The 26,048-nt window shown below is 41.4% G+C and overlaps 1 protein-coding gene across 2 annotated transcripts; it reads right to left on the minus strand.

The window, feature by feature from the left end:
- Positions 1 to 16,089: 16,089 nt before the first annotated feature.
- On the minus strand, positions 16,090 to 25,748 carry LOC117653547. Of its 2 annotated transcripts, none has more exons than XM_034399310.1 (16): positions 25,517 to 25,748; positions 25,139 to 25,345; positions 24,879 to 25,058; positions 24,660 to 24,791; positions 24,466 to 24,578; positions 24,149 to 24,381; positions 23,993 to 24,069; positions 23,661 to 23,918; positions 23,469 to 23,581; positions 23,130 to 23,362; positions 21,705 to 23,050; positions 21,563 to 21,621; positions 20,008 to 21,482; positions 18,302 to 19,907; positions 17,591 to 17,945; positions 16,090 to 17,514 (listed from the first exon to the last, which is right to left on the minus strand). In XM_034399310.1, the coding sequence occupies exons 1-14, from the start codon at positions 25,538 to 25,540 to the stop codon at positions 18,628 to 18,630; spliced, it is 5,730 nt and encodes a 1,909-aa protein (XP_034255201.1). In that variant the 5' UTR covers positions 25,541 to 25,748; the 3' UTR covers positions 16,090 to 17,514; positions 17,591 to 17,945; positions 18,302 to 18,627. The 2 variants fall into 2 exon arrangements, with proteins under 2 accessions (XP_034255201.1, XP_034255200.1); XM_034399309.1 differs by having other exon boundaries at positions 24,660 to 24,803.
- Between the last annotated feature and the right edge of the window lie 300 nt (positions 25,749 to 26,048).

The raw sequence follows: 26,048 nt of genomic DNA on the forward strand, positions 1-26,048 counted from the left end.
TGTGTGGTGGTGGTGCAATGGACTTCAGCCTAACTCCCTCATAAACCATAAGTGCAACCTTCAAGTTCAAAGTCTGCTGCACCCTCAACAGTCCCACACATTGATGCTACAAGACTTCTTTGCAGCAGAAACAATGTGTCTCTCCTTGAGCTGGTGGTGGTGCAATGGCCACACTTCAACCTGACTCATGAAGACTCATCTTTGTGCTGTAAGTACATGAATCAGTGGTGCGGTTCCTAGGTCATAAATATTTTGTCACTTTAAAAGTTCGGCAGGATCACATTTGGCTACGCTGGGCCATCACCTTATGCAAGCGGGTGCAGATTTAACAAGCAATCCTCTCTATTTTTCAAGAAGATCCATTTTGAGTACAGAACATTCAATAACTTTAATTCTGTCATGATCCTATGTACCGCAGTGACTAGATTCACAATTCTGACCTAATGGGGGGGAAATATCAATGTATTGCCATTTTGGGGCGAGACTTCTGAATCTGACCAATCTGTGGCGATACTTTTGAGTATCGCCAATTTGAGGCGAGACATTTAAAGTCTCACCGGTTTGAGGCGAGACTTTCAAAGTCTCGCCAGTTTGAGGCGAGACTTTCAAAGTCTCGCCAATTTGAGGCGAGACTTTTTGTCTCGCCTCTGGAGTGGCATGAAGTCTGACCTTTGGTTTTGTAGTGTTGTCAGGGGTACCGCGGGTGTGACTTCCGAGCGGTCAGGCCCGGCACCCTTTTTTGCAGGTCGGGGAAACACCAAACTTCACGGGTCGAAGGCCGTAGCCGCATTCCCATCCATGAGGTGTCGCCCTTGAGTCGAAAAGTTTAGCTGCAAGAGAGTATTAAGCACACAACACAAATAATTTGATATACCACAAGACCAGCTGCCGACCCCTACCGCCAACAGGCCTAGGCTATAAGAGTTAGCGTGGGCAATCCACCACGACGCTGCCGAATCTGGCGCGCAGAGAGTAAAAGTGCAGGGCTCGCTGATCTGCAAGGAAAAGACATGCGACATGCAAATGGACCAGCGCCCCCTACTGGGGCCTAGGCCACCACCGTGACCACTGGCTGGAAGGGGAGGAGGGCGGAGGGGGCGAGAAGGCAATAGACAAGGAAGGAGCGCCAGCGCGAATGAGAGAGAAAGAAGGGACGAAGAAGGAGCGAGCGGAGCCCCACCCCCACCCCACACACGCCTGGCCCACCACACACGGGAGGGGAGGGGGAGGGGGGGGGTGCGAGGACCAGGCCTGCTCGCCGGACTAGGCCTAGAGCTGTAAATGAGCGTGAAAAACACAAACAACGTGCGACGCCCTCGCCCTAAGGCGGGCGGGAGGAGGGGAGGGGGGCCGCCCGGGCTGCGCGCGGCCAGAAGAAAAGGAGAAAAACAAAACCAGAGCAGGCACTTATCCATAGGCGGCGTAGGTGTCCTTCCTCGGCTGCTGCTGACTCCAGGCTGGGGTGCGGGCGCGGGGTGGTCCTGGTGTAGCTACGCCACATGCCGAGTTGTGGAGGGGAGCGACAGGGGGCTGGCGTGCCCACGCCGGGCGCTGGCTTGCTGCGACGCTCAGGAGAAACCAAAGCGCAGTGGGCGCTTTCCTGAACGATTCGTTGAACACGGCTGAACGGCACAGTTGATGAGTGGTGACACTCGGCCACTGAACCGTCGAACACTTGATAGGACCGATTGCACAATGAACAAAACCACTGATCTTCACAACATGGGGCACTGACACACTACACTGACGCCGGCTGGACACTGGTCACTGTTGCTTGAGGTACCGCTGCCCCTCCGCAGGCCTGCCGGGGCGCGTGAGCGCTGGGGTACGCCGGGCCGGGCCGGCTGGAGGCTGGGGCTGGGACGCTGCGACGCACACACGCTGCCACATGTGCGGGCGGAGGGACGCTGGAGGCCGGGTAGACAAAGGGCCGAACACTAATTTGCACAAAACTCGAACACTGATGCACCGATCGTCGCGGAACTTCGACCCTCGACGCACTGGGTGAACACGGACCGACCGATACCACACTCGACCCGGAAAACCGACTTTGTACCACCAAAAACCAAGGACGAACACGGAGCCGACGCTAAGCGTGTCCGCCCGCCACCGGGGCCTCCCCCCTCCCCCCTCTTCCGCCTGGGATATGCCCTTATTAAAGTTATGGTATAGTATGATCTAGATTGATTGCTAAGCCGGCTCTCCATGAACACTTTGCTGCTAACAGCAAGGAGGCCTACCCCCCGTCGTCTCAAGGCCATATTAATCTCCATGAGTGTTAACTCTTCATCTACATCCCCCTTGCAGGGGCATGGCAAGGCATAATAGTCCTCCCGGAGCCTGGCCTCCCGGTATTTATCCTGTAGCTCCTGGAAGTCATCATTCACGACGGGACGGACCTCCGGGTAAGCCGGGTATGGCGGCATGATTATTTTGAAGAGCTAGATCAACACGTAATACGTAATATAGACACTCGGATGAGTACCACACTGGCTAGCACAGAGGAAGATAGGCTAGAGTCAAGCCGGTCAAGCCACAGCCACAGCCCCAACCACAAGTAGTCGCTCAGAGAAAGGAGTAATGGCGAAATGTATGATTACGGTCGCGCGGCGAGCAGCAAACTTTGGCCGATAAACTGCCGTTTTCGTTCCACATAAGTTTTTTCATCCGCTGCCTTTGACGTAATTAAAGTCTCCAGAAAAACCCTGAGGAGGTTCGGGATCGAACCTGCGACGGCTAGGTTGTCCACTGACGGATAAGTGTCCACGCGGCGGTACTCCTTTCGTATTTCCTCCAGGACGAATTGGGCAGCAAGAGATGCAATCCTTGACTTCTCGTCGCTGTCACACTTCTTTCGTTTTTCGTACCACTGGTCCTGGAGGAGGTTGTCCACAAATCCAGAAAAATTCAGTACATTGTCCCGGCCTGCGCACTCGGTGATAGTGATGCTGTTTCCGTAAATATTTAAAAGATTCACTTTTAACCATTTACGAGAACAAGGCACGTCCCCATTCCCCAGTCCCAAAAAACCATGGGTCGCATGGGATCCCATGAGTCATATACCATGGGACCTAACTGAAATCCCATGAGAACACGGATCAGCACCTTGGGTAAGTGGCCTCCCATGGAAAATAGAGGTAATTTCCCATGGTGCGGGATGAACACCATGGGAGGGCCTCTCCATGGTGTGAACTTTCCCATGGCGTCGCCATTCGCATGTGATGGAATTCCTGCCCGTGCGTTGAAGTCTCCGTCTAATTTTTACGTTTAGGTTATATCAGGTCAACGGTGATTTGTAGACAAAATCTAGGTGCAAAATCGGTTGTATCGTGAAAAGTTCACCTTCGGCAGACATTCTATAGAGGGATGACCCTCGCAGACGGAGGCACTTCAAACAATGGTCTTTTTAGACACTCTGTCATGGCAAGGAAGTGCTCCCATGGGACACACACCATGGGGCATCTCCCCATGGGTTGCTCAACACCATGGGAAATGGTGCAAAAAATCAATGGGAAATCTTCCCCATGGGAAAAATCGGCCCATGGTGTCCCATGGCGTCCCATGACTCATGAGATGCTCCATGGGTTTTTGGGACTGGGTCTTGCGGATCGCAGCCTCCAATTCTGGTATCGAAAACTGACATTCCTCACTAGATTCGATAAATGAGCACAAATTTCTGAGCATTCGGGCAACCTCGGGACTGGCACCAACGGGTCGACCCCTCGGATTGGTCAAGTCACACAGGTCGTAGTTTGTGGAAAAAAATAAGTAAGGGAGGGTGGGGCAGTTTGAAACAGGGGCAGTTTGAAATAAACACCAATATTAAAGCAATGAGGGCTGCCGAAGGGAATGTGAGTGTGCACAATCTTCTATTTTCATGATCTTACTGATTTGCGATCGACACTGTCGTCAACGGTGCACTTTAGTGGCCTTGAAAAAAAGGTGAAACTTCAGTAACATTGAAATTGGCCTAAACTTAAATTTCTAAGTCACGGGAGTTTCCGTCTGGGGTTCGCTAGTAAGCAATCATCCCCCGCACTTTTAATTCATCTTTTAGTACCATATTAGGCAAGCGTAACGCACCCTCGGACACTGACGTAGCCCTCACCAAGTCCGGCGGGGAGCAGCACAACTGGAATGGTGCCCTCTGGGGCAGTTTGAAACAGAAGTGGGTGGGGCAGTTAGAAACACAGCAATATCACTAGAAATAACGATTTATATTATGGAAAGCGAGCATAACGATGGAAGTTCGTAATTCCAGATGGCGTCAATGGAGACGTTGTATGTTTGACCCGTGACTTGCATCAAAATGGAACCTTTATGGACTGTTGCATGTAGTAAACTTTGCGGGCAGAAAAAGGCTTTTATTTCAACTCCAAAACAGTAATGTGTGTTAACAACTTTTGTTCGTCTCTCTGAGACGAATCCATTTTCGAAAAATTCGAATTTTGAAAAATATGCCTTTTTTGGCTTTTAAATTATTATTAAAAATGTTAAAAAAGTTCATCAAAATGCCAGCACTTGCATGGCAACGTCTATTTGAGTCTATTTGAATCTATTGGAGTTGTGTACGCGGCTTTTCTTGGCCCGTGTTGACTTCCATACAGCTGTTTCAAACTGCCCCATCGCTGTTTCAAACTGCCCCGGCCTGGGGCAGTTTGAAACAGATGCAAGGGTTGGAGTTTCACCTTATTATTAACGTTGAACGAACTTGTGAGCGTCTGCGGGCGTTTTCTAGTCTAGATATTGGGTCATACTAATAATCAGTGCAAACACGCAGCATATAGACCAACAGTACGATTATAATAACGAAATTCCAAAATCTGTTTCAAACTGCCCCACCTTTCCTTAACACTGATTGTGATACTTAACTTCTGCTGCACAGAAATCGTGCGCCAGGCCTGCTATGCGGCTCTCCACTCTCAGGGCCCACTTGTCATTCTTCCCTAGAACATTCTTCCTTCTAGTAATAGCCTTCTCCACCGTGTTTTGCATTTTCATGGTCTGAACACGATGAATTCTCTTCGAAACAGATATGCGCCGGTGCTTGGGCAGCTTACTCCACTTTTCAAAGTCAATAACTTTGCCACAAAATAGACAGTCCGTTATAGGGGCGCGTAAGTGGTGTCGGGAACAGAGCGTAGTCGGGGCCCACGCCCCTCTCTTTCGTTGGTCCGCTCGATGACTCGAACCCTTCGCTCGTTGGTGAAATCGCGCCGGCACGTCCTGTGAAGGCGGACTTCGGTCATTCCCTCGAAGTCCACTTCGCTTCCGTCCGCGGCCCTTGCACCTCTCCAGCTGCATTCCCTAAGGCGGGGAATTCCCGCCGTCACCTTCGAACTGTCACTTGCCGTCATCACTAGAGCGCACAGGAGGCACACACCAAGAGCACTTTCGGCTGGCGGGGCGGGGGCGGCCGGCCGGCCCTTCCCCTTCACCCCCTTCGCACGGCGCGGTGGCATCGCAACACGCACACATAAGCACTATCACTTGATGCACTGTAAATCCACAAGAGGCGCAGGCAGGCAACACGGGGCTGTCACGAACTCGCGGCACAAGTGGCTCGGAGCACCACTGGAAGCTTCTGCTTTGCAACTCGCGAAGTGGCTGCCTCGAAGGACAAGTCAGAACTGAGGGCTCTCGATGGCAACAATCCCCACCCCCGAGCCTGCCTGTCGTCTGCTTTGGGCCTTTTCGCGTCATGTTGTGAAAACAGTGCAGTTTTGGGCCCACCGTCAAAGCATTGACCCAAAAGCGCAGGAGAATGGCCAGCTTCCGCCAAAGGCACAGCCGTGACTCATTTGCACACGTGGCGGCCAACTGTGCAAGTTCGGGCGCGTCCCGGGCCGCCCAGATCGCCCCGTAATTGTTTTATGACGGATAGCTGAGCGCGCGCGAAACTGCACCGAGCCGCGCAGTTCTTCTCCGGCGGCAGAACCAAAGCGTCCCACTTCCACGAGGTCCTTGCCCTGGAGCTCAGAGGGCCCCATAATGTGCATGTGACAGAGCATGCACGGTCATCAGCCGTCAACATGCGCTTCATACGCAAAACAACTCTCCTGCGCGCCTACAAAGGCATTCCCTCTGCCGAGCCGCTGCGCCAGCCCGAGCCCGGCCCGGCCCGGCAAGCTGGCGGTCGCAGCGGCTGGCAGCCGTCCTCGTCGCACCGCCGGCGAGCAGCGGGTTGGAGTGAGAGAGACTGCGCGTCGCCTTCGGAGCGGCCGAGCTGGAAGTGGTGGGGGAGCAGTGGAGCCGCCGCGCGCCGAGCAGCGGGCGGCAGCGGCGCGCCGTGCGCCGAGTGCGCACCGCTTCAGTTCAAGACGAGTAGAAGCTGAACCGTTGGGTGGATTGAGAAACCGCGAGTACGAGGGCGTAGCCGAAGGATGGGCGCACAACGTTCGTTTTAGCCATTTTCAGATCCCATCGCTCAATAAAATTATAGGACGTGATATGTTTAAAAACTGTGTTGTAAATTTGTAAAATTTTCATTAAAATCAATTTTAAGACTAGAAATAAGTGTTGCGCGACTAATCCATACTAGCCAATTTGTTCCTTGTCCTTTACTGAACATTTTGACACCAGTCCGATCTCAATCGCACAATTAGTTCGGGTGGTACAGCGAATACCGCAAACCCCTGCATTTAGGCCCTTTCGTTCAATTTCCGATTAAAGCACAGGGTCTGGAACTGTGGACTCTTCGGAATCCGATTCAGCACGTCAAACTGCACCATATACGCTAGAATCCAGCTTTACAAAATTTAGTTCCGGGTTGCTACCTCTATCTGACTTCGTTTCCTGGACTACAAGGGCTGGTCCAGTGCTCTTTCGGGGCCAAAAGAGCTACATTTTCTACCAGTCTTGTGCCACGTGATGCAAAAGATAATGAAAATCTGCCCTCGACCCCGCAACCACCTTGACTTCGACAGAGCTGCATAATTATTTTACAACCTAAAACCAAGGCCGCGCACGCCGCACGCGCGCGGGCAACGTCCGCGACGATGAAAGGCTTTCCTCGAACCGATTCGTTACACACACAACGAGCGCCACATCGCGTTTGTAAAGGGCCAAGGACCGGGACCTTCGCTTCTTAAAAACCCGGAACGGGTAAAGGGAAAGGAGGGGGGTAGGGGGTAGGGGCGGGGGGGGGGGGGGGGGTCGTGGCTGCTTTTCATTTCTTATTTTATGGAATCACTTCCTCTTCATCAGTGTAATTAACGGAATTTAGATTTTTAAAATATCATTTTAACCGCTAGATTGCAAGGATTCCGAATATAGTATTCAAAAAGTCGAATTTTGCATCCTTCAAAAATTTTATATTTGGACTAGGACTGAGCGGCAGGGGGTCTGCGCCACGCCTGCGGAAGACCCTGCCCCTCGGTCCATTCCTGCCGAGACTGTACGGGGTTCTGCAGGGGTTCAGTCCAGGAAGATTTGACAAGTCCAGTCCAGAGTGGTCGCACGGAGGAGTAAGCGGCAACATGGAGGGAAAGGCTCGGCGCACATCGTTCATACGAACCGATTTTGTGCCGTGGCGGGTATTTTAGACGCGCGGGCGAGTTGGTTGAAAAGTGATCAAAGACCCGGACCAAAAATCTGCGTTTCACACCCGGTTTGAGGCAAAAGAACGCGGTTTACGAAAATTGTGCAATTGCCATTTTGTTCCAAATTCTTTTCTGAACATTATGACAACTTCGACACCTGCTCGGAACAAGCGGCTATCTCCGAAAGCATTGCAGACAAACGGCTATCTCCTAGAGCACTGCAGACAAACGGCTATCTTCCAGAACCCTGCAGACAAACGGCTATCTTCTAGAACCCTGCAGACAAACGGCTATCTTTCTTACCCCCTGCAGACAAACGGCTATCTGACAAAATCATGATTCCTGGGAATGGAAACCCAAAGTTTGGATGTTAATATCAATTAAGCTGTGTCAAACTTGTCAATGATAGTTAGCACTACACAATCCCTGTACTTTATTGTGTCGAGCGTCGTGTTTTCTGACTGGAAATACTTGTCGGTTCAGTGAGCTGGGGTCTAAATACATCTGAGGTCGTGACGTGCGTATCTTTTATTATTGTTTCTCCCGAAATCTTTGTGTTTGCAGGTAACGTCCATAGTTTTAACTGTCTATCTTTTTCATTTTAAAAGCTAAGTAAGTTTTAAGTAAGTTTTAAAGTACAAAAAAGGGATGATTGTGTCATAGGTGACCTTAGCCTTACTTCCAAACTATTCCAAATTATTGGTCAAGATTTTTTTTAGATAACCAATTTAAAATTTTCTGCACATATTAAACTAATAATAGGGCGTAGGTTTGGAAAAGAATCATTGGTTGTATCACATTTGCTATTATTTGCCTTTGTCCTGCCTCTAACTTTCGGAACACATCTGTTTTAAGTTTTTATTTTTGTCATGCTCCCATGTAAAAAGGCAGACTGAAAATAACAATTTTTATTTGAGTTAATGGAATAGAGGGTAAGGCAACATACAATGGTTTGTATCTCTGCCATAGAAAAGAGCTTCTGAGTTAACGATTGGGCATTTGGTTAGCCTCCGCTTCTCAGCTCTAGAGCAAAGGTGAGGCTATCCCTTATCTCATGAAATTCCTCCACAAATGTGTGCATATTGTTTTACATTTTCTTTTCTTTTCACAGGAAAGCACTTCCCCCTGTCAGCTGAAGACTGTGACCGAACCATTTGAGTGCCATTTCAGCTGCTGTAGAAGTACCGAAGAAGTATTAAAACGAAAGAAAGTACTGTTTCAAAGAATGTGTTCAAAATATTTTCTGTATGAAATTTTTTAAAAAGGAAATGGTTTTGTTTATTAGTCACAAAAAACCAGTAATATGTTTATGTTGTGGTAAAGGAGGAAAAAAAAACCCGATATAAAAATTTGTTTGAGTCATAAATTAAAACCTCATTTTGGCATAATCAACAAAGGTACTGAGTGCAACGACACTCAATAAAAATAAAAGCACATAAAACATAATTAAAACTTGCAAAGAAATAAAAGTCCTTGGAACATGCATAATAATTTGAGTGCTAATAACACTTAAAAATAATTATAATAAACTGTGGCGTCTCTAGCCATGAACAAAAAATTTGTCAAGTATCAGGAAAATACAAAGACTACTTATACTAACAGAGGAGGAACATATTAATCACCCAAACCCACTAACAACAAGCAGGGTCAAAACATTAAAAACTATACTGTAGGACTAGATCCTTTCGTCATCAGTCTTGTTCCTCTTCATCTTCATCTCGGAATTCTCCATCTTCATCACTGAATTCTTCATGAGCCCTCTGTGGTGGCTCATATGCCTCGTCATCACTGCTGTCCTCTTCATTTTCAGCTATTTCTTCTTGGTCATTTTCTTCGGTCTCATCCATGACCTTGGCATAAAAAGCATGATATTTGGATGGGATAGCAAGTGTCTTGCATAATTTGGTGAGGTGTTCCCTCTTCATCTGGGGAATTGGAAGCTTGCCTGCATATCCCGGGGGAGAGTTTGTAGGTGCTTAAATTTAAAGGACGACCAACCACAGCCTTTTTGGTGTTCAGCACTCTCTCCTCTCCATCATATGTGTACTTGAAGTACAACATGCCCACTTGGTTTGGATCAGCTCTCAACACCTTGACTTTGCTCCAACCGATTTTCTGCTTCTGCGTGTCTCTTTCCCACTGTTGGCAATGATCTACAAGGAAGTGAAAGTCATATATTTGAGATCTTTTTAAAAACCTCCACCTCATACATAGGGTCCTCTTGCTTGGCAGATTCAATGAGAGCAATCCACTCATCCATGTCGAAAATTTCTTTGAGCTTGGCCTCAGACTCAATTCGAGCATGAATAGAATCATTTTCATTCTGCGTATGACCTGGTTCCAAAAAAGTATGCTGGAAAGTTACTTTATACTTGGCAGCAGCTAAAAGCATCATGCAAAAGAAGAACCTATTCTTATTTTGTCCTCCGCAGCTATCTGAAAATGAAAGGATGGTCTTGCAGCCTTGGAGAGCAGCCTTTTCCACGTAGAGCATCAAGCAGCGGGATCTCATTTGAGCCTCTTTTAGCAATGCCTTCATGCCACAGGTTACATATTCCTGATTTTTTAATTAAGTAAAAACAAGATAAGTTGTAGAGAGATAACTTGCTCATGTAAAAGAAGGTGGAGACTTCTGATTTTGGGAGAGGCAATACTTTCTGAAGATCAAAAGCGCACACTTTAATACTATGGTCTTTAACCCAGCTTCCTTTGCAGCTTTCAGTTCTTTCCTGGCCAGCTTCTTGTTCTTCAGATGTTTGATATTTTTTTCTTTATACTGTTCTCTCTCTTCTCTGGTTCCATTTTGATCAGGCGGCACAAACCACACTGGTCTTTCTTTGGCTTGAAAAAAAAAATATTGAACTCTGTGCAAAACAGAGTGTGATACTTTCTCCTTGAAGCAATTGCATCTTTATGGATATTGTTTGTAGCACACCTTTCCCAAAATATTGCTTGCTCATTCTAGCAATACTCAAGCCCCACTCAAGATACTCCCTCTGGCTTCTAGCTCTTGTATAATGCGAAGGAACTCGAGGATACAGATTGATGTGTCTTCTAATTGTTTCTTTTTGGGCATCTGAGGTTTTCAATGGCCTATTGTTATGTTTTCCCCCTCTTGTCTGGGGATACCATCTTTGTGTTTCCAGTTAGAAGATGTTTGTATGCACTATCTATCACGCCATGACTTATAGCCAGTGTGTTTACAAACATTACCTTGAAAACATATACTTTTTCCTCTTCAGCAGTGTAAAAGAAATATTTTCTGGTGCTATTTCTTCTTGATGTTGCTTCATTGTTTGTAGTTCTCTTTGCAACTGTGCTACATTCAGAATGTCGAGTAATAAAATCCCACTTCTCTTGTTGAGTCTTAGTTGAATAGTAAGTTGAAAATGCTTTCTTCCTGTCTTCCTCAGAAATTTTACGGAAACAATTTTTTGAACAAGCGCAAGGATTTCCCATGGAAACAGAATCAACCTTTTTACCTCGTTTAGAAGTATATTCTGTCCCAGCATTTCTAGCTTCCTTTCTGACATGGTCCATCCATTTACTTGGATCTCTAATTCGTTTGCGCTTTGAGGGCTTTGGAATAGAAATTTTTTTTTTGGGACGGGAAATGGGAGTCTGCATACTTTCCATTCGTTCATTATCTAGAGCCCTGCCCAAATCTGAAGAATGATTAACATCCGTAATATTCTCTTGATCATTGTCATTCTCATTTTGTTCTGTTTCCGAATGATTGAGATCCATTTCTTCAAATAAATCTGGAGAGGAGACCACCCGCTGAGCTTCAATTTCTTCATACTCCAAAGCAGCTTCGATGAGTCTGTCAACAACTTCTGGATTGGCTGATGCCGAATCACTATTTCGCAAAGCCAAAGCTATGACAGAATCTGCTTCCTCTACTGGTACTAATTCCCCTGAAAATAATGAGGCTTTTTAAATTAATACTTTTATTGGTGAATTAAAAAAATTTTTCAATTTCAAATTTAAGTTCAAAATGTTTACCTGATGGCATTAGAGAAAACACGGAAGGCTGAGGAGACTCCTTTGGAATTTGTGTAACCTCCTTGTGGGACGCTTTCTGCACCAGTGAACCACCGCCTAATTGAAAATAAATGTACATGACAGTTACCCATCATTAGTCCAACTTTTAAATGAATAAAATGCCTATTTCAAGAAATACTGAGAACCTTATTAAGATAATTTAAAATAAACAACAACAAATAAAGAAAGAAAATAAAATTGCCATTGCATGGCAGTGACAAAGTTTTGTTACCTGAGTGGGGTGATCCAGGTAGTGAAATGACCCAACTACTTGTAAAAGCTGTCCCCATTCTTGGTTCACTACTTGTGCCCTTGTTGAGAACTCCAGTCTGACCATCACCTGAAGATGCAAAAGAAATAATCAAATTAGTCCCCTTAAATTGAATTAGATTTCAACACTATTTAAAACTAAAAACTGGGTAAATGTTTTGTAGCATTTAGGTCTCAAGCTTTAAAAAAACAGAGCAAAAAGTTGTTGCATTGTGTCATTAGTAATGTAACAGGAAAAGTGGATCCAAAATCATTATGCACAAGCAAGTGAGATCAAACCAGATTCATAGTTTGATAGAATTAGCTTGAATGAGACTTTACAATTAAATGGTGGAAAATAACAGTTTCAAGAAATATATGTCCTGACTTAAAACAGTTAAAATAATAAAGTATTTTCTTTTCTTAAGCTGGCAGTTGCTAGTTTGCATAAGAAAATAACTCAGTTGCTTCAAACTGAAGAAATCTTGTGGCTAACAACACAAAAAAAAGGGGCAAGCAGTCCTCAGTTACCGTTCAGAGATGCAGCGGAATGCTGAGGAGATGCAGTGGCTTGAGTGGCTCGTAAAAACCCTTTTTGGGAGTTCCATCACGTAATGAACCATCACCTACAGAAAAGAAACAAAACAGGGGGGAGGGACAGTCTCTTACACCTACTAAATTTATTTGTACACACATCAATTTAATAATTATTTATAACTCTAAATATAGAAGCTACTTTATCATTATCAGCTGCCACAATCACAAAAAATAACAGTGGAAAAACTGAAATAGGAATGCTTCTGACAGTGCAAATTTTAATATACCTGAAGGTGGTGCAGCAGAAGGGGAAAAAGACCCAACCACTTGGGAAAGATGTTCGCCTGGATTGGTGATCATTCCTGCATTTGTTTGGTGTTGAAGTCTGAGCAGCGGCTGAGTCATTCCTGCCCCTTTGGGGGTCGAAGAGAGACCAGATACTGTGGACTCACTGCCATTCTTGTTGGATGCCGAAGTCTGATCACAGGCCGAGGACTCACTTGCACCCTTGCTGGCTTCCAAACAGTCAGCAGCACCTGAAATCAAAGCAGTGCATAGAACTTTCATGGGAGTTAAGTAAAGGTGCTCATCCCTCATAGCAATTTCATTCACTTACTGGAGCCGAGCAATTTGTTTCATAGTTTCAGGTCATGAATCTCAAGGAAATCAAGAGTGTTCCTCCAAACAAATGTACGAGAATCAATTATTTTCTTGTACTTTTGAGAGAGCCTTACCAACAAACAAAAAAACTGTCTGAAACCTGGCAAGTTTAAGGAGCACAGCAAGATTTACAGAAGCAAACAAACATAACTAAATTTATGTAAGTTGACCAATATGGCACATAGCTGCTTTGGCAGTGATCCTCTGAAACAAGCCAAATTTGAAGTCAACGGGGAAGCAGCGTTGTGCCATACTGTTGAACTTACAAAAATTATAGGCATGTTCCTTTGCTTCTGTAAATCTTGCTGCACTCCATAAACGTGACAGGTTACTGACAGCTCATTTTATTTGTTGGCAAGACTCTCTCAAGAGTACAGGAAAAAAATTGATTCTCATACCTTTCTTCAGAGGAACACTCATGATTTCCTTGATACTCATGACTTGAAACCATGAAAAAAAGTTACTCAGCTCCTAAGTGAGGTAAATTGCAAACCAGATACACAGTTAGATAGAATTAGCTTGAATCAGACTTTACAATTAAATGGTGGAAAATAACAGTTTCAAGAAATATATGTTCTGACTTGAAACAGATAAAATAATAAAGTATTTTCTTTTCTTAAGCTGGCAGTTGCTAGTTTGCATAAGAAAATAACTCAGTTGCTTCAAACTGAAGAAATCTTGTGGCTAACAACACAAAAAAAAGGGGCAAGCAGTCCTCAGTTACCGTTCAGAGATGCAGCGGAATGCTGAGGAGATGCAGTGGCTTGAGTGGCTCGTAAAACCTTGTTGGGAGTTCCATCACGTAATGAACCATCACCTACAGAAAAGAAACAAAACAGGGGGTAGGGACAGTCTCTTACACCTACTAAATTCATTTCTACACACATCAATTTAATAATTATTTATAACTCTAAATATAGAAGCTACTTTATCATTATCAGCTGCCACAATCACAAAAAATAACAGTGGAAAAACTGAAATAGGAATGCTTCTGACAGTGCAAAGTTTTAAGATACCTGAAGGTGGTGCAGCAGAAGGAGAAACGACCCAACCACTTGGGAAAGATGTTCGCCTGGATTGATGATCATTCCTGCATTTGTTTGGTGTTGAAGTCTGAGCAGCGGCTGAGTCATTCCTGTCCTTGGGTGTCGAAGAGAGACCAGATACTGTGGGCTCACTGCCATTCTTGTTGGATGCCGAAGTCTGATCACAGGCCGAGGACTCACTTGCACCCTTGCTGGCTTCCAAACAGTCAGAAGCACCTGAAATCAATAGCAGTGCATAGAACTTTCATGGGAGTTAAGTAAAGGTGCTCTTACAATGAACTCATGAAACTTCTCGCTAATTTGTATAATCTTGTAAGTGTTCCATTGGTGAGACCTGGTTGGCCAAACGGTTGCTTCTTGTGGACAAAATGTGATGCAGTCTTGTAGAGAACAATATCGCACATGCCCTAATAGTAGTTTTTTTCTTTTTATTGCCACACTCATGATTATATAGCAAAAGTGAAATTTTTGAATTCAATACTTTGAAAAAGGCAATTTTATTTTTGCTACATAATCATGAGTATGGTAATAAGAAGACTAAAACTAGTATTAGGGCATATCCGATATTGTTCTTGACAAGACTGTTTCACATTTTAACCACAGAGATCAACCGTTTGGCCAACCAGGTCTCACCAATGGAACACTTACAAGATTATACTAATTAAGCGAGAAGTGGAAAGCCGGTGAGCAATGAGTTTCATAAGTTCATTGTAGGAGTTGGCAGTTGCTAGTTTGCATAAGAAAATAACTCAGTTGCTTCAAACTGAAGAAATCTTGTGGCTAACAACACAAAAAAAGGGGCAAGCAGTCCTCAGTTACCGTTCAGAGATGCAGCGGAATGCTGAGGAGATGCAGTGGCTTGAGTGGCTCGTAAAACCTTGTTTGGGGGTTCCATCACGTAAAGAACCATCACCTACAGGAAAAAAACAAAACAGGGGATAGGGACAGTCTCTTACATCTACTAAATTCATTTCTACACTCATCTTTCTACACAGTATATTTAAATTTTATAATTATTTAATGGTTTTATTTCAGACACATCCTGTAGCAGACTAATTGAAAACAAGTAAGGTCTTTGAATGTACTGTGGTGAGATAAAATTTTTCAAGACCCCGTTCTAATAATAGAAGCTAGAAACCTATTTGGGAATTACTTACTTGAAGTGTCCAAATCAAGTTTTCTTTTGACTGTCAAAAGACTGGCTTGTTTTCTCTTGTTATCCTTAGCAGTGGCGTTGTTAAAGAGTCCGTCAAACCATGTAGGGTCTGAAACATGGAACAACACTGTTCGTGCATTGAAACAAAACCGAGTTTTTAAATGCAGAAAGAAAAGCAATATCTATTGGTAGTTAATAATACAGAATTCGTCAAAACAAAACAGAAAATACGGTGCAAATAACGACAAGAGGTTCATAGGTTATAACGTACTTTCGGCACCAGTCCTTAGAGGAGACTCCGGCACGGCATTCTCATTCACAGCGGCTGCGGCGTTCATTAACTTTGACGAACGACTGCTAACACCTTTTGGCCTTTTCTGCATAGTATTTTTCCCCGAGGGACCGCCTTTCCCCCGGCCGGCCATCGTTGCGAGGACCTGCAGAACTCCGAGAACTCTGGCGCAGTCTCAGTCTCGGAAGTGACCCCCACCAGTCCACCAAGCCGCCTTTCAGTTAGCCGTCTGTTCCGCGGAGCGACTGACACGCTTTGAGGTTATGTTCGGATTTCAACAGATCATATCTTTTTGGGTGAATTAGCATTGTATATACAAACTAGGCAGATTTGAAAAATCGGCGGCTGCGCCGCCGGTCATATTTTACATAGTGTATGTATATAAAGTATGGTTTGTTATGAAAGGGGTCCAGAATTTTTTAAAAAGGGTATTTTTTTAAATGTATGTGTGTTATGTGATGTTGGCAGGTTTGTGAGTGTGTTGGGGTGAAGGATGAGAATGTTCTGGTAATGCATCTGATGTGGCGGGAAATTTGTATTATGGTGGTAGATAGTGAAACATAATTACTGACAAAAAGTTTATTGATATATCAATCTTAAACTAATAACAAAAATCAAATTGAAAAGCTATCACATATTTAAGTTATTGTAGAAGTCCATCACCAAGAATACTGTATATGGAATGAATAATGCAATTCTCTTATTTGAAAACATAGGGTTCAGTCGCAATTCAAGTGAGGTACATAATATCACATGGAATTGTTTTCAAATAAGAGAATTGTATTATTCAATCAATAATTGCATTGTTGGACGTCCAGTGCTTGTTTGAATGTGGCAACTTTCTTATTTGAAAATGTTACTAACAGAGAATGTAATAATAATTAAATATTTCTAAAAACGTGATTACATATTAAAAACTGTGTGATATAGCAATCTTAAAGTAATAAAAAAAATCAGACTGAAAAATTATCACTAGAAGTCCATCATAAACAATACTGTATATGGAATGTACAATGCAACTCTCTTATTTGAAAACATAGGGTTCAGTCGCAATTCAAGTGAGGTACATAATATCACATGGAATCATTTTCAAATAAGAGAGTTGTATTATTCATTCAAATATTGCATTGGTGGACTTCCAGTGCTTGTCTGAATGTGGCAACTTTCTTAATTGAAAATGTTATTAACAGAGAATGTGATATTAACTAAATACTTATAAAAACATGATTACTTACTAAAATTTGTATGATGTAGGAATTTTAAAGTAGTATGATAAATGAGATTGAAAACTTATCACATTTGTAACTTACTCTAGAAGTCTATCACAAACAACACTATATAAGGAATGAAGAATGCAACAGTCTTATTTGAAAATTTAGGGTTCAGTCGCAATTCACGTGAGGTACATAATATCACATGGAATCATTTTCAAATAAGAGAGTTGTATTAATCATTCAAATATTGCATTGGTAGACTTCCAGTGCTTGTCTGAATGTGGCAACTTTCTTAATTGAAAATGTTACTAACAGAGAACTAAATACTTCTAAAAACATGATTACTTACTAAAATTTGTATAATGTAGGAATCCTTAAGTACTAAGAAAAATGAGATTGGAAACTTATCACATTTGTAACTTATTCGAGAAGTCTATCACAAACAGTACTGTATATGGAATGAACAATGCAATTCTCTAATTTGAAAACTATAAAAGTTCATTCGCAATTCAAGTGAGGTACATAATATCACATGGAATTGTTTTCAAATAAGAGAGTTGCATTGTTCATTCAAATACTGCATTGGTAGACTTCCAGTGCTGGTTTGAATGTGACAACTTTCTTATTTGAAAATATTACTTACAAAAGAATTACTCTTGACGCATTTGTTTTGTTGGCGTGTTTGGAGGGGTCTCTTCTTGAGTGCGTTTGGTGGGTGTTGTCTGGGATCTTGCCATAATATTTTTCACAGTCTCAAGTTTAGTAAGGTCAGGTTCTGTAATGGAACAGAAAAATTAGTTCAGTTTTCAACGAATTGCTAATATATCAATTTTATCAAGAGCAAACGTTACCTTGTGTGTGGCGAAGAAGTTCATATTCAAATCCTTTTGTAGGTCTGCCGTAAACAACCAATTTAGGTCCCATCTTGTTCTCTATCAATTTGTTCATTGTGGTGAACCATTTTTCAGACTTGTTGTTATGCTTTTTAGGCAAGATGGTTTGAAACTTTAGTCCGTTTTCCAGATATTGAACTACGGTGTTCATTGGATATTCATTTCCGTCTTTGAATTTACTCTGCTGAGGGAAGAGACGGAGTAGTGAATACGCCACTCCCAGGTCTAACGTATCAAGGCCTCTTGGTCTTGCATAGGATAGGTCTATTTCACTGTCCTCTTGGAACGGGTCATAATTGTCGTTGACCGACATCTGAAACAGAAGCAGAAAGAAACAATGTAGTTGTGTGAGCAACAGCGAGAGTGTTGATCGAGTTAAGGTTGACATGTGGTTGGATTTGTGGAAGCAGATTAAACAGAACATATAATAAGCATCGAACGCCAATCCATGCGTGTCGATGCATAATGCGAACGTGCCGGTCGCATCGTGTTAAAAATAGATACTCTATTTATAATAACACAAATGTCGGAATTTGTGTATCATTTCAACATGTGACTATATGGCGAACCGATGAGGTTATGTAACCACTTGGCATAGCGATAGTCAAGGTATGAGGCTTAAATGGTAACAGTGGTTGAATATTTTGATAAATCCATAATAATGCATACCTTTGGTTACGGGAATGACGGATGGATTGAGATGAAACTGATGAAACACTGCAATTCTAACGTATCCAACGCTGAGTGTTAATAGGCGGTTGTTGTGGTGTGGTACAGCAATACTGAATGCGGAAGCGGAAGCGGAGACAGTGGTCGCCGGGTGTCGCGTGAGGAGGGTGTGCTCCAGTGTGTTCGTGGTGCGGTCGTCGAGCGGTCGGATAAATCGGAGGAGTCGTTGGGTTGGTAGAAGGCCGTGGGTAGGTCCGTTCTTCTAGTCCTTTAGGTTTTCTATTACGGTTGGCGGTCCTTTTGAATGATCGTTTTGATGATGTACGCTATTGGAGATGATTTAACCAGTTCTGCCTCTTCTTTATAGCCAAGCTCTTGTTTAAGTTTTGTATTCTTGAGAATGGAAATGGTTTAAGTAACAAACCTTCCAAAGTCTTTGCTCTGGAAAATGCTACATATGTCAGTCCAGGTTTCATTTCTTTTGGTCCCAAATCAACACAAGCCTTGCTAACAGTGAGTCCTTGAGATTTATAAATTGTGCAGGCATAATTGAGATTAATGGGGAACTGAGTTATGGAGATTGAATCATTGTCATCTTTTGTAAGGGTTATTTTTTCTGTCACAATAGGGATGGTTTTCTTCATTGGGTCTAGACATGGACCATTGTATGATTCAAAGGTGCATATGAGAACACTTGGAGGATCTTCGTGTGGTGTGGAGTTCGGGTCATAAATAATGTCCACTATCTCTCCAATTGAACCATTGACAAGACCCATTTCTGTCCACACATTTTTTCTTAGCATTATTTGTGCACCTTTGCACAAATAAAGGTCGTGATCTTCATTATCTTGTATGTTGCCATTATTTTTTACTGCTGCTGGGATTTTTGCTACTGGTACAGAGAATCCAGTTTGTGAATCTTTCATGTTCAAGAGCTTATCTTCGTTATAGGTGTCCTTTTCAGCATTTGTTGAAAAAAAATGTGGGGCATCCTTAAAGGTTGCAAATTCTTCTTTGGAATTGGCATAGACACAATCTTCAAACCGTGTTTGTAACATTTGATAATCTTCTATCGTAACATTTCCTGATGCAATATTATTCAAAATAGTTTGGAAAGCTCTGTCTCTTTGCCTGTGTATGTTGTTCAAAATGAAGACTTTATGAATGCTGTCATACAATGCCTTGCCTCCAATTCTTTCCATACTGCTTTGATTATCTGAATAAGGAGCACTGTCCATAACAGGAGGTAATTGGTTTATGTCACCAAACATAAATACAAACAGGCCACCAAATGGTTCAGAAGGGTTGTCTTTTCCTTGCCTTAATCTTTGGTCAATGATCCACAACATCTCGCAACCCACCATGCTAAATTCATCAATTATGATAAATTTTACATCTTTCATCTCTTGTTGGAATTTAAACAAGCGGTCACCATTCAGATTAGCATATTCTTCACTTAAATTGAATTTAAGTTTGCTGTGTAAAGTAGACCCATTTATATTCAGGGCACAAACACCAGTTGGTCCCACCAGAAGACAAGACCCTTCTCCAAAAGTTGATGAAATTAAATTGGCAATTCTGGCTATCACTAAGCTTTTCCCTGTGCCTGGAAATGAAAAATAATTGTGAAAAAGTCATTTTAAAAATTATCATTCATGAAACAGGTGTACAAAAACATTATCATTATTAATGTAATTATGTCTCACCTGCTTTTCCTTGGATGAGAACTGTTTGTGGTATGTTCATATTTGTGGCATATGTGGGGTCTAGCAGAGTGTTAATCTGCTGTTGTGCTACATTCAGAATGCTTTGTTGGTCATCAGTCAAGGTTATAGCAGTGTCATGCATATTTGTGGCGGTTGGAGGTTTGTATTCTTTTTTCATCCGAGTCATGAACGTCAAAAGTGCAGGTATGCCTCCATATTCTTCATATGATTCTGCACTTTGGTGCCAGTTGTAGTTCCTGTCTATTTCTCTGTTTCCCAAACTTGACTGTTGAATGTCTTGAGCAGGTCCCATCTGAGATATTAACTGCCATTGTTCTGGGCGAGAATGGTTGTTAATTTCATGAGTTTCAAATTCATCGTCTTCTGGTTGTATTTGCTCGAACAGGTTGGTCTGTTCAGCATTAAGGTTTATTATCTGTATATATTTGTTGTATATTTCTTCCCATGAAGTTGTATCATCATTTTTTAAATCTTTTTCTTCACGCCATGGCACATAAAGGAGAACTTGCTGCCTAAAATATTTTTCTTTTACTGTGGGGTTGGTTGTAGTGGCTGAATATTTGGGAAAAATTTGAAGTATTGCACTGTTCTGTCGTCTTGTCTCGTTTGGCAGTTTGTAATTTTTGGCAACATTCCAGAGACATTTTGCATCAAGAGCTTCACTTCTTGCCTGGTATTTCTCCATGAAACTTGATGCATCATTGTTATTGCGTAACAGTCTCCATTCCTCATTATCACTGAATCCAATTGTGACAAAATCTCTTTTCCCACTTGAGTATAGTTTCAATCCCATCAGGAGGTGACAGGTTTCTTGTGCCGAAAAATCTCGTTCAGAGCATGCTTTTATGTAAAGCGATTGAACAGCACTCTTTGCATTTTTGTTTCTGTCACTTGCTGAGTTAATTATTTGCATCAGTTCTTTAAGATGATCTGATCTGTACTCTGATTTACTTATGTATTTGGCCAAATAATTGATCAAAGCCTGTTTGCTAATTACAGGTGCAACATCAGTGTTGGCGCGCCATGTTTGAGCAATGTATGGATTGTATTTATTCAAACGAGTATCGTTTCTTCTGGGAATAAACTCAGCATTGCCTGTTTCGCTTAGTCCAATTTTGGCTTCATTTTGTTCTTCTTGTGGAAATTTGAAACGACATTTTTTCTTATGTGTTTTTTTGCATTTTCTAATGCAGTATTGTTCTGAACATATGGTGTGCCTTTGCACTTTGTTCAAAAGTTCTGCTAGATCTTGATCGAGGTCTTGTACTTCTGATAGCAGTTTTCTGCAGGGATGGATGTTTCCTGGTGGTTGGTCTTGATTGGGATGGAAAGCTGTCACAAGGTCATTGAAATACTGTATTATTTCTTGTTGCTCCTCTTCAGTTTTTTGCAATATGTTGGTGACATCTGGAGCATTTTCGATCCAAAATATGCCATGGATATGTGGGCTTCCTCTAGAATCACAAAAATAGTTGTATTGAATTAAAATGTATAAGGCAGGGATGTAATGTGGTGAATGGTTATTTTATAGTACCTGTGTTGGTATTCGACCCTGTACCAAAAATCTTTTACGTTAAATTTTTTTACTAACACCTGTGGAGATGTGGTAAAAACAAACAATTCATTAGCAATAAATTAGGATTTTGTATGGCAGCTGACAATTTTGTTGTACTTACGTCATTTATAAAAGTTTCAGCTCTTTTTAGAAAATAAGAATCCACTGCCAAAGGATTTGCTTTTACTAATTGGCGTCTTCTATAGTCACTCATTGTGTTGAAGTCCTCATCAGGTGCAAGCATTCTGAAAAGATCTGGCCAGTGCAGGTCTGCTGCACTAAGTGTGAAAAACAATGTTGGAAGTCCCAACTGTTCAACCATGGATAATAGTTCCTTGCCTCTGGCAAACCAATAAGAGTTTGTCCCAGAAATGCTTGAGTTCCTGTACATGATTTTTTTTATCATTGCAGGATTTTTTTCTAATTCTTCTTTTAGTTGTGTCAGAGTCATGTTCTGCAATTGAGGCTGCGTCTTTATGAACAAATTACCATTCTTCAATGCAGACCAACGCATGTAGGTATTGAGAGCAAAGTAGCGGAAACGGTTGTGTTGTGCAAACCTGTCATCACAATATCTCATCAAATGTTTGAAGTAGTTCAAGGCACTGATGGATTGGTTTTTTCCAAATTTTAAACGACCCCTGCCGGTTGGGAATAGGCATGGGAATGCCTGCACTATGTAGGAGTCATGCTCAAATTCATTAATTGGTTTGTCACTTATGCTCGGCCATGACAGTAACGAATTTATTTGATCTGCGCTTGCAGCTTTCACCATTATTGGGCTTCCAGATTCATAAATTTCATCTTCCTGTTCGATATTCTCTTCTGGTGGGATAGTATTTGGCAATGATGCATGTGCAGGTTCTTCATCTGTGTTAAATTCAATTCCTTGAACTAAATCGAATACATTTCCATCATCAGGTAATAAGGCCAAGTTGGTGTCAGATATCTCAATGTCTTTATAATAAAAATTGTTGTCCTTCAACCAAAGTAACGCGTTTCTGACCACCTTAGCTCTTACTTGAAAATCCACAGGTTTGAGGCCTTTTGATGCTCTTATTGTAAGCACACACGACAAATCAGTGACTTTGTGTGGGAGTTTTTCTGCAAACGTTTTGACATCTTGAGGGTAATTGATGATATTTCCTTTATAGCCAAGCTGATGCCCTTTGAGTTTGACAACAGAAACAATTGGATGTATTTTAGCGATGAGTTGTTCTTCTATATATGTTAGGCATTGCAGTTCTTCAGGTACTTTTTGATCTAGATCTAATTCTGCGAATTTGTTGCAAGTTGGTGCAGAATAAACACATTTCTGTTTACTATCTTTCTGGGTCATAAATTTAGCTTTACATTTGTTGCATGATCTCCATTCACATGATAACATGGCTTGTTCAAACTGTTTCTGGTATGCATCCAGATTATTTCCATTTACATCAACATCATGTTCATTATCTTGATACATTTCTGAAAAACATGATATAAAATTATAAATTACTTATATTTGGGTTATTTTGATCTATGTGTTCAGAATAACTAAACTAACCTGTGTGTAAATTTCTTCTACCTTGGACAGGGAAAAGGAGCATTTTCTCAGTTGTTAGAGGCAATGAATTAAAAATAGTAGGTATAGCATCAGGTTTGAGTCGTTTTTTCATCTTGTTGTGAAATTGTTGTTCCTCAAAGTGATCAGAGCACAGCCAGTGTCTCTTGTACAGATCATAAGATGGTATTTCTAATAATTTATCATTGCCTGTATTTTGGACCCATTGCCTGCATCTAAGAACACGAAGCAAAGAATAGATAAAGTCAGTGTGTGCGTCCAATTAATTTAACGCAATCACAAGGATTTGAACGATAACCTATATGCGTTACAAACATATACCTGGATAGATTTTCTTCTATGACTTGCTCATTTTTCATAATTGTAGGAAAACTAAAAAGAGAAACCCCTGAAGAATGGCATTCTTTTGCAGAACATTTCCTGTAGTCACGTTTCTGTAATAATAGTTACAATTTATTGCAAATAAATCTGATTAAATACAGAATAAAATATAAAAGAAGAACACAAACTCACTTTAACTGGTAATATATTTGTTTTAACAATGTCTGGTCGATCTGGTGATTGAATCAATTTGTGTGTAATCACATCTTGAGAACATGATGGATGATTATCAGAATAGCTGGTTCCATCAATCTGAATTGTATCTTCTGAAGTAGGACATAATGGAGAATTATCAGAATAGCTGGTTCCATCAAGTTGAGTTGTTTCTTCTGAAGTAGGAGATCCACAGAATATTTGTTCCATGCTGATGATGGTCACACTGTTGTTAAACTGTTGCATATAAGTGTGTGTTAGTAATGGAACTTAAACAAAAACTGTGTGTAGATTTGTCTCATATTTGTTACCTTCTGATGTGAATTTTTGTTGGTCATATCTTGTTGTACATTCAGTACATTATCATTGTCATTATCTTGATGCATATCTGAAAAAGTTAAGCAAAAATTTGAAGTCCCTTTCTGCTGATTTATTTTAATGTAAGTCATTCATGGAACTAAATTAACCTGTTTGTAAATTGTCTCTACCATGGTCACGAAAAAGGAGCATGTTTTCTCGTGTCAAAGGCAAGGACATAAAAACAGTAGGTATAGCATCAGGTTTCAGTCGTTTTTTCATCTTGTTAGAAAATTGATCATCTTCGAAATGATCAGAGCACAGCCAATGTCTATTGTGAAGATTAGAAGCTGGCATTTCCAGTAATTTAACATTGCCTGCATTTTGGACCCACTGCTTGCATCTGGAGGTATGAAACAAAACAAATAACAGGAACCTAACTTAAATGTTTAAACAGTGTCATTTCTGTGTTATGATTTATATATACCTGATAAAATTGTCATGTATGAATTGCTCATTCCTCATAATTGATGGAAAAGTAAATAGATGACGTCCTGCAGATTGGCAATCCTTTGCAGCGCATTTCCTGAAGTTCGGTTTCTGTTGATATAGTTACATGATTTTTTTAGTTCAGAAATCAAGCAGAATGATAGAAATGTTATAACAATAATAAAAACATACCTTATTTGGTAGACATGTAGCATTAACAGTTTGTAACGAATTTTGTGCATGAATGCAGTTGTTGCTATTGTTGTCGTGTAAAGAAACTGAGGATCCAACTGGATAGGTACTTTCATCCAATTCATTGTTATTCTGGAATAATTGCTACACATATGTATGCTTTATAGTTCACATGTCCAGCAAAAAGTTAAGAATTTTATATGAATAATAAAAACTTACTTGAACTGGTAGACATGAAGCATTAACAGTCTGTGATGAATTTTGTGCATGAATGCAGTCATTTGTAGCATTAAACGTCTGACATGAATTTCGTGCATGAATGCTGTCGTATCTATTATTGTCTTGAAAAGAATATGACGATCCAAATGGATAGGTAGTTGCATCCAAGTCATTGTCATTCTGGAATAATTGTTACATGAATGTATGCTTGTCTATCTTTTACCAAAATTTGTTTAATTTGTTAAATACAAAGTACTTACTTGGCATGGTAAAACAGTAACATTTATATTTTCAGTAGAGGTGTCATGAAATATGTTCTCGATAACAATGATTGAATCTATATTATCTATTTCATGTGCATTGCTTTGTTGAATGTCTTGTTCTTCTTTTGACTGCCATGGTACATAAAAAACCTCTTGAGGTTGTAATATCTCATTATGATTGCCATGAAGAACCTGAAAACTGTCCTAGAAACAAAAAATTTATATAGCCACCTAAAAATGAATGTCATTGACACGTAGTATTTCATTATGATTGGTAGCAAAAGCCTGAAAATTGTCGTAGAAACCAAAAATTTATTTAACCACCTAAATATTAATGTCATTGACAAATGTGGTGAATGAAAGAATAAAAAATACCTGACACGGTTGCAAATTGATCATGACACTTAACCTAACTTGTCAGGACCGGCTCCGGTCTTGAAACAGATCTGCTGCCAAAATATCGCGTCCAAACGTAACCAAAACTTTGTTCTTGTGCCACGTGTTAAGCAATTACATTAAAACAGGTGAATTTTTTTAAACTTCTAAATAGAAGTTTCCTATTGATTCATAATGAATTTAAGAAAAATTTGTGTTTCTACTCCGGTCTTGAAACAGATCTGCTGCCAACATACCGCGTCCAAACCTTACCAAAACTGTGTTCTTGTGTCACGTGTTGAGCAATTATATTAAAACAGGTGATTATTAAACTTGTAAATAGAATTTTCCTATTGATTCAAAATGATTTTAAGGAAGATTTGTGTTTCTAAGCAGCTCTTGTTTTTTCGCTGTTGTTGTGGCTCCCCCGGATGTGCACATCAGGAACAACAACCCAAAATATTGAATCAGAATCAAAAACTGTCATTAGCAGCAACTGTTTTCCAAAATAATTTAACCAGACAAATTTTAA

This window comes from Thrips palmi, unplaced genomic scaffold (genome assembly GCF_012932325.1).
Source record: "Thrips palmi isolate BJ-2018 unplaced genomic scaffold, TpBJ-2018v1 HiC_scaffold_8, whole genome shotgun sequence".
Taxonomy (NCBI): Eukaryota; Metazoa; Arthropoda; class Insecta; order Thysanoptera; family Thripidae; genus Thrips; species Thrips palmi.